This window comes from Brassica rapa, unplaced genomic scaffold, assembly GCF_000309985.2.
Source record: "Brassica rapa cultivar Chiifu-401-42 unplaced genomic scaffold, CAAS_Brap_v3.01 Scaffold0219, whole genome shotgun sequence".
In the NCBI taxonomy this organism is placed as follows: domain Eukaryota; kingdom Viridiplantae; phylum Streptophyta; class Magnoliopsida; order Brassicales; family Brassicaceae; genus Brassica; species Brassica rapa.
This window is the reverse complement of record NW_022610163.1, coordinates 21967-30742: the sequence shown is the minus strand read 5'-3', so window position 1 is coordinate 30742 and position 8776 is coordinate 21967. Positions and strand designations below refer to the sequence as shown.

At 45.9% G+C, this 8776-nt stretch overlaps 1 protein-coding gene across 1 annotated transcript; it reads left to right on the top strand.

The window, feature by feature from the left end:
• Positions 1-2165: 2165 nt before the first annotated feature.
• Positions 2166-8043, top strand: LOC117129882. The gene is made up of 3 exons (XM_033283098.1): positions 2166-2865; positions 3498-3704; positions 5248-8043. The coding sequence occupies exons 1-3, from the start codon at positions 2166-2168 to the stop codon at positions 6801-6803; spliced, it is 2463 nt and encodes an 820-aa protein (XP_033138989.1). The 3' UTR covers positions 6804-8043.
• The last annotated feature ends 733 nt before the right edge of the window (positions 8044-8776 follow it).

The window sequence follows — 8776 nt, the reverse complement described above, 5'->3', positions numbered from 1 at the left end:
TTTCGATAGTTTTCGAAGAGGCAGTTTTCGAGAACAGTTACTCTGCCGATTTTGAGTCAGCACGATTTTGAGTCAGCACTTGGAGAAGATTCTGTTCAAGTGAAGAGAGATCAGTTCTAGTGGAGACAAGTTCAAGTGAAGATCAGTCCAGACGTGGGGCTACTTGTGAAGGTCGGGAAAGGGTTCGGATCACAGAAGTCGGGTTTGGGGTCAAGGCCACGGTCAACCAAAAACTGTGAGTTATAATCAATTGATTGCTGAGTTGTTTTTATGCAGGGTCCCGTTACTTGGAAGTTGGATCATGGCAGGAGGCCAGTCTAACTGAGTAACGGTTTGAGTAGTTTAATAATTGAGGTTATGTTGATTAAGTTGATAGCATCTTAGTTATTGCTTGAGAACGTAGTAGCATCCTAATGGGTTAGGTTGATTGGTTAGTTAGCGAGGTGCTTAGATGATATCAAGTAAGTTGGATAGTTAGGTATATTCTGGAATTAGTCCTTTATGCTAAGATCTGGAATGTTGGTTGATTGTGTTGTGATTATTACTTGAAACCTTGTGTTATTTTTATACCGGGTTTATATTATAATCGTATATTGGCCGATAGCATTTGTGTAACCCACAATGCTAGGCATATTGGGGTGAGTTAGTGTTCCTTCAGACCTCGTACCCGGCGCGGTTCAAGGAAACCCCTTATTCGCTGGATCGGGAAGACTCAGACGAACGGTGTCATGTACTATGGCTGAGTATTAACACGACGGTGTAATGGGCAGTGCCCGAAGGACTGTGGGCTGTCGCGCGGTGACCCGAAGGACTGTGGGCCGCGGTCGGTTGAAAGTTCCTTCTTCCGGCCTTTGTGGTAGGGAGAGATAATTGCCGATAGTGAAGGAGGAACCTAACTTCACCAGGCCCGAGTTTGTTATAATATATAATCGTGTTTTTGGGTTGTTAAACCCTGGTTTAAATCGAGTTTGAGTTTGGTGATAAGCTAGTATTAGCGTAATGCTAGTTATCTTGCTATGGTTTACCGCTGCGTATTTCGAATATTGCTCATTGTTATTAATTGTGTTGTTAGGTGAACCTCTCGCTTTAGATTGTTTGGGGTGGGATAGCGAGGGGTTGTATTTGTTAGTGGGGGATTGTAACTCGCTGAGTAATGCTAGATTACTCACTCCTCACTCGTTGTTGTTGTTCAGGTGACCAGTAGTGAGCTCGTAGAAAGCGCGGGAGGCTAGGCTGGCTGGTGTAGATTTGCATCTTTTTGCTTAAGACGCTTTCAGACTATAAGTATGTACTTTCGCTTTTCGGGCATGGCATCCCACCACTTGTATATATATTTTGTGTATTGTAAACCAATATATTATATAAAGATAAAAAGCGAATGTTTTGTGAACTGCCTGTTGTTCTGGTATTAGCTTGTCCGAGCTAACACAACGTCAGATTGGAGTACGGGTTGAGAAGCCTTAGGCTTTGTCTGACGGGACGTGTTAGTGGGCGGCCTGGCCTAGTTACGAATTGCACACTTTTTGTAACTTTGGCTGGATTGCCCGTTAACCCGTCTTGTAGCGCTCCTGAGCCTTGGTAGACGGTCGGGCCGTCGGTCATGTTCTTGTTTGATTGTTGGCCGGTGGTTTGACCTATGCCTAGAACGGTTTGGGGGTGTTACAGAGGTGGTATCAGAGCATGGTTTCGTCCATGCGTGACACAAGTGCTTTTTTTAACGGTTTATCGAGTCAAAGGAGTCGCAAAAAGATGATTAGGAAACCAGCCGCTTCCCGTGGTAGGAATATGACTTACCCTTTTTATTGTGTGCAGATGGCTAATCGCGGGACAGGTGATGATGGACGAGGTCGGATATGGGGAGAGGGTATGGATTGGACAGGCGGAGGATTGGGTCACAGATCAGATCAGGATAATGGAAATGGCATTAGTGAGATGTTTGGACACGATAGGAGCCCTCTGCAGAGAACAAGATCTTTTCCTGTTTACGGTAACATGACTAGAGTGAGAGAAGACAGTATGGCGAGTATTGGCCCAAGTCATAATTGGGACCAGAGACATCAACATGATCAATCCGCTCAATCAAACCCAAGGCCAGATCAGAACCGTGCCACCGAAAGACCACAAGATCATGGAACCGAAAACACCTTAAGCTTTTACATGACGTGATGACCGAGGCACTTGGTAACCAAGGCAGGCGTACTCAACCCCCTGAAGTTTCCAAGCTATTATCTACCATGAAGAACATTGGATCCTACAAGTTCAAAGGAGGATCCGATCCTATTGAGGCCGACAAGTGGATTACTATGATGGAGAAGAATTTTGAAGCCATGGAGTGCCCGGAGGAGTATAAGAAGAAGATCGCTGTGTACTACTTGGAAGGCGACGCCACAGGATGGTGGGACAGCATAGACAGACAGCGTGGACACAACATCACATCATGGGAGTCGTTCAAGGGAGAGTTTGAGAGGAAATACTTTCCTCCAGAAGCAAAGCATCGATTGGAGCGCCAGTTCATGAACCTTGTTCAAGGAGATAGGCCAGTGAGGAGTTACGAATCTGAGTTCACAAGGTTGAGGCGACATGTCTTTGATGGGCGTGAAGATGAAGCAACTATGATCCGTAACTTTATGTACGGATTGAAGCCGGAGCTTGGAAGTCGTTTAGCTGGAAGCAACTTTAGCAGCTTATCTGAGCTAGTGGAAAAAGCTGTTAATGTTGAAACTGTATTGGAGGCTGAAAGGAAGACCTTACCACATTCTGGTGGACACACCAAGTTTAGCCAAGGAGAAAGGCCAAATTTCAACAAGGGTCCAAGATCTTACAAAGGAAAAGGGCGAGGATTTGGAGGCCAAGCCAACAATCGTGGTAACACTGTGGTGTGTTACATATGTGATCAACCGGGACATATTTCTAAGTTTTGTCCCAACAGACAACGGAGTAACCAGCAGGGTTATTCATCTATAAGGATGGAAGATGTTACTTGTTTCTCTTGCGGTATGAAGGGCCATTATGCATCGTCATGTCCAAACAAGCCAATCCCTGCGACCCCTCTCGCAATCCGAGCTCCTCCTAGCCGTCCAGCTATTGAGCCAGCACCAAAGAAGCAAAACCTAGGAGGTAGAGTTTATGCCTTAGGTGTAGAAAACCCAGACAATGCAGGACCGTCAAGCGGTCCCATCACAGGTATTGTGGGTGCTTAACCTCTTCTTTTTATTGAATGGAAATTTAGTTGCTGGAATCTAGTTAGTATGCTGGTTAGTTATAGATTGCTTGATCGCTAGGTTGCGCGTTTAGAAATTTAGGATGATGATTGATGGTTGTGAGAATTTTGATTAGTTTTTGTGATTGAGATATTGTTGATTGGGTTACTGTGGCAGGAACCATACATGTTGCTGGTAAACCCACACATGTATTGTTCGACTCGGGGGCAACACATAGTTTTGTGACCCCTGAAGTAGCTGCCCGGTTTTGTGATTGTTTTGTGGTTGACATGATAGATGTGGCTGTCTTGACCCCCGCAGACCGAACCCTTCAAGCAAATCAGTGTATCAAGAATGTTCCATTGGTCATTCAAGGCAAAGAGTTTGTGGCAGATCTATTAGTCGTGCCTTTGAAAGGGTACGAGGTAATCCTTGGAATGGATTGGTTATCGAGCTACGGAGTTCAAATCGACTGTGGAAAGGGAAGGTTGTTGTTCGGCAGAGGTAAACAACCAGAGATGGTATACTATGGAATCAGTCCTAGTATGACCGTGTCTTTGGTAGCAGCGATGAGAGTACAAGATTTGTTTCAAGACGGGGAAGTATATTTGGTGACCTTATCGGTTAGTGGAGGAGCCACTAATGATAAAGTTAAGGTCGAAGACATAGAAGTGGTCCAAGAATTTGAGGATATCTTTGCACCACTAAAGGAATTACCTCCACCTCGGAGTAATCCCTTTACCATTACTTTGGAGCCTGAAGCAAAACCTATAGCTAAGGCACCATATCGGATGGCACCTGCGGAGTTGGCCGAGCTAAAGAAACAATTGGAAGATCTATTGGAAAAGGGATTCATCCGGTCGAGCTCTTCACCTTGGGGAGCTCCTGTGTTATTTGTGAAGAAGAAGGACGAAGCATGAGGTTGTGTATCGATTATCGTGGTATCAACAACATCACGATAAAAGATAAGTATCCTCTTCCGAGGATAGACGAGTTGTTAGACCAACTAAAGGGAGCTAGTTGGTTTTCGAAGATTGATTTGGCATCAGGGTATCACCAAATTCCTATTGCCAAGTCAGATATTATGAAGACGGCGTTTCGGACGAGGTATGGGCAGTACGAGTTTGTAGTTATGCCCTTTGGTCTCACGAACGCACCTGCGGCTTTCATGCGCTTGATGAATGAAGTGTTTCACGACTACCTTGATAAGTTCGTGATCATTTTCATTGACGACATCCTGGTGTACTCGAGAAGTAAGGAAGAGCACAAAGAGCATCTGAGACTGGTTATGGAGAGGTTACGGAATCAGAAGCTATTTGCCAAGTCCAGCAAGTGATCGTTTTGGAAGAGAGAGATAGGATTTCTGGGTCACATAGTATCAGGAGAGGGCGTGGCTGCTGATCCAGAAAAGGTCCAAGCCATACGAGAATGGCCTCGACCTACCACTGTGACAGAAGTGAGGAGTTTTCTCGGACTTGCGGGCTATTATCGGAAGTTTGTTAAGGACTTTTCCTCCATTGCAAAGCCTTTAACTAAACTTACCGGTAAAGGAGTTCCTTTCTTATGGGTGGAAGAAACCGAGAAGGCATTCAAGAAGTTGAAGGAAGCTCTCACGACCGCACCTGTGTTAGCTTTGCCTGAGCAAGGTAAACCTTACACGGTTTACACGGATGCTTCACGCGTTGGGTTAGGTTGTGTTCTTATGCAAGATGGGCGAGTCATTGCATATGCTTCGCGACAACTACGGAAGCATGAGGATAACTACAGTACACATGACTTGGAGTTAGCGGCCGTGGTGTTCGCTTTGCGAATTTGGAGATCTTACTTGTATGGAGAAGAAGTGGAGGTATACACGGACCATCAAAGTCTTAAATACCTCTTCACTCAGCCAGATCTCAACCTGCGCCAGCGTAGGTGGATGGAGTTTGTGGCAGACTACGACATACGGATTCGCTACCATCCTGGTAAAGCGAATGTTGTTGCGGACGCCTTAAGTCGAAGAAAGTTGGACGCAGATTTAGAGAAAGAAGTGGAGCTATTGAACCAGGAGTTGAAACAAGTGAAGTTGGTCGTTTTGGAGGGCAGACAAGCGAGCCATTGGGACTTCAAGCGGTGAATCAGGCCAGCTTGATTCAGAGAATTCGAGAAGAACAACTTAAGGATGAGAAGTTACTGAAGATTGCTGAAGAACTCAAAGGACAAGCCGGGCCAAATAATGCGGGATACTACTTGGCGGAGGATGGAACCTTGTTAATTAATGGGAGGATCACGGTTCCTAAAGGACAAGGGCTGAGAGATGAGATACTAAGGATCGCACATCATTCTTTACTTAGTATCCATCCTGGAAGTTCGAAGATGTACCGAGACGTGAGAAGATACTATCATTGGCCGGGCATGAAGAGGTCAGTAGCACAATGGGTTGCTCAGTGTGCAACTTGTCAACAAGTCAAGGTGGAACATCAAGTTCCAGGAGGATTGTTGCAGAGTCTTCCGATACCTCAATGGAAATGGGACTCTATTTCCATGGATTTCATCACCGGATTACCTACTGCTCCAGGTAGATCGAACAACTCGATATGGGTGATTGTGGATAGGTTAACCAAGGTCACACACTTGTTGCCTATGCGGGACACTGATAAAGTTGAAGTTTTGGCCGAGATGTACATCGACAAAATCGTGAAGTTACATGGTGTACCCTCAGACATCGTCTCAGATCGCGATCCATGGTTCACGGCATCATTCTGGGAAGCACTGCAAGAAGCCTTGGGAACTAAACTGTACAGAAGCACGGCGTTCCATCCAGAAACAGATGGCCAAACGGAAAGGACCATTCGGACCATCGAGGACATGCTGCGGATGTGTATTCTCGATTGGGCAGGAACTTGGGAGAAGCATTTACCGTTGGTTGAGTTCTCGTATAACAACAGTCATCATTCGAGCATAGGGATGTCACCTTATGAAGCATTATACGGAAGGCCATGCAAGACGCCTATGTGTTGGACGGAAGTGGGCGAAAGAAGAATGTTTGGGTCACCTATTGTTCAGGAGACCATGATTAAACTGGAGACGATTCAGGCCAACATGAAGAAGGCTCAGGACCGTCAGAAGAAGTACGCAGACCAGTCAAGAAGAGAAGTAACTTTTAAGTTAGGAGATTGGGTCTATTTGAAGGTTACTGCACAGAAAGGGAAGGACAGATTTGGCAAGCTCGGGAAACTTGCGGTCAGGTTCATTGGTCCGTACAAGATCATCGGGAAAATTTGTGAGGTAGCTTACCGATTGGATCTGCCAGCAGATATGCATCTACATCCAGTATTCCATGTTTCCATGCTTCGGAAACATATACGGGATCCAAGTACTGTTGAGCCCGAGAGAATCGAGGAGTTGGAGACAAACCTTACGTATCCGGAAGGACCAATCAGATTAGGAGAACGGCGTATTCGGAAGCTCAAAAATCGTGAGATTGCTGAAGTACAAGTGTTCTGGGGAAGACAAAACAGGATTCATGTTACTTGGGAGGATGAAGCGAGATTTAAAACCGATCACCCGGAGTTTTTCCGAGAGGACGTTGTAATGGAAGAAGGAGGCCCCTCAGAGCCTTAGAATTCGAGGACGAATTCTATTAACGGGGGAAGAATGTAGAAACCCTTAAAAAAAAAAAAAAAAAAAAATGGTCGAGTATCTTTTGGATGATCTAGTCGCGGATGATCATATTGTTCTTGTCTGAACCATGAGTCAAGTATGCAACTGGACAATGGTTAGACAATGTAGCAGATTGATTCAAATGATGTTGAAGCAAGACACTTTTGGAAGCACAACAGGAAGACCGGAAATTGGCGAAAAACCTAAATTTCGGTATTACGAAATTTTTCGAAGAAGCCAAAAGCTCGGTAAATATTTTTCCTCAAGATCAGAGTCCCAGTAGGGTTAATTAAAAATACTCAGGCCATCAGAACGGACGTATAAAAATATTTGGGATTGATCGCGGGACGAAAATTCACCGGAAAGGCCGAAATCGGCCGAATCGACCGAGAAGCTCGAGGTGGCTTGATGTGTATGTGTTCAGGACGTGGTGGCAGGCTCTTGACAGTGTGTGTGTCAAGGGAAGCAGGAGGTGTTGCAGTACATGCAACATTTACATACAAGTAGACATGTGGAACACGAGGTGGAACGGCCAAGCACGAGGTGTTGCGATGCATGCGACCGAAGCATGCAGCCAGCCATGTGTGAGATGGGGTGTCGACCTGCATGCACTTCAGTCATGCAGCAGGCCATCTGGACGTGGGTGTGTCATCCTGCATGAGACTGAGGCATGCAGCCAGCCATGTGGAGCACGAGGTGGAACGGCAAAGCACGAGGTGTCGCGATGCATGCGACCGGGCCATGCGGCCAGACATGTGGAGGATGTGGTGTCAGCTTGCATGTGATCAGGCCATGCATCCAGACAGGTAGAGGGCGTGGTGTCACCTTGCATGTGAGCAGGCCATGCTGAAGGACAAGTGGAGCACGAGGTGCCGCCACGCATGCGTCCGGAGCCATGCGAAGCGACACACGGGCTGCCACACGGCTTGTTCCTGATTGGTTGATGATTCCTATAAATAGGCCACGAACCCCTCTCATTTCAACTCATCCAGAACACATCAAAACTACTTCAAAACATAAAGAGAAAGCAAAGAAAGAAAGATCGAGTTTCGATAGTTTTCGAGCGATTTAGGCAGTTTTCGAGAACAGTTACTCTGCCGATTTTGAGTCAGCACTTGGAGAAGATTCTGTTCAAGTGAAGAGAGATCAGTTCTAGTGGAGACAAGTTCAAGTGAAGATCAGTCCAGACGTGGGTCTACTTGTGAAGGTCGGGAAAGGGTTCGGATCACAGAAGTCGGGTTTGGGGTCAAGGCCACGGTCAACCAAAAACAGTGAGTTATAATCAATTGATTGCTGAGTTGTTTTTATGCAGGGTCCCGTTACTTGGAAGTTGGATCATGGCAGGAGGCCAGGTCTAACTGAGTAACGGTTTGAGTAGTTAATAATTGAGGTTATGTTGATTAAGTTGATAGCATGCTTAGTTATTGCTTGAGAACCGTAGTAGCATGCTAATGGTTAGGTTGATTGGTTAGTTAGCGAGTGCTTAGATGACATCGCTAAGTTGTGGATAGTTAGGTATTCTGGAATTAGTCTTTATGCTAGATTCTGGAATGTGGTTGATTGTGTTGTGATTATTACTTGAAACCTTGTGTTATTTTTACCGGGTTTAGTATTAATCGTATATTGGCCGATAGCATTTGTGTAACCCACAATGCTAGGCATATTGGGGTGAGTTAGTGTTCCTTCAGACCTCGTACCCGGCGGGTTCAAGGAAACCCCTTATTCGCTGGATCGGGAAGACTCAGACGAACGGTGTCATGTACTATGGCTGAGTATTACACGACGGTGTAATGGGACAGTGACCCGAAGGACTGTGGGCTGTCGCGCGGTGACCCGAAGGACAGTGGGCCGCGGTCGGTTGAAAGTTCCTTCTTCTGGCCTTTGTGGTAGGGAGATAGGATATTGCCGATAGTGAAGGAGGAACGTAACGTCAC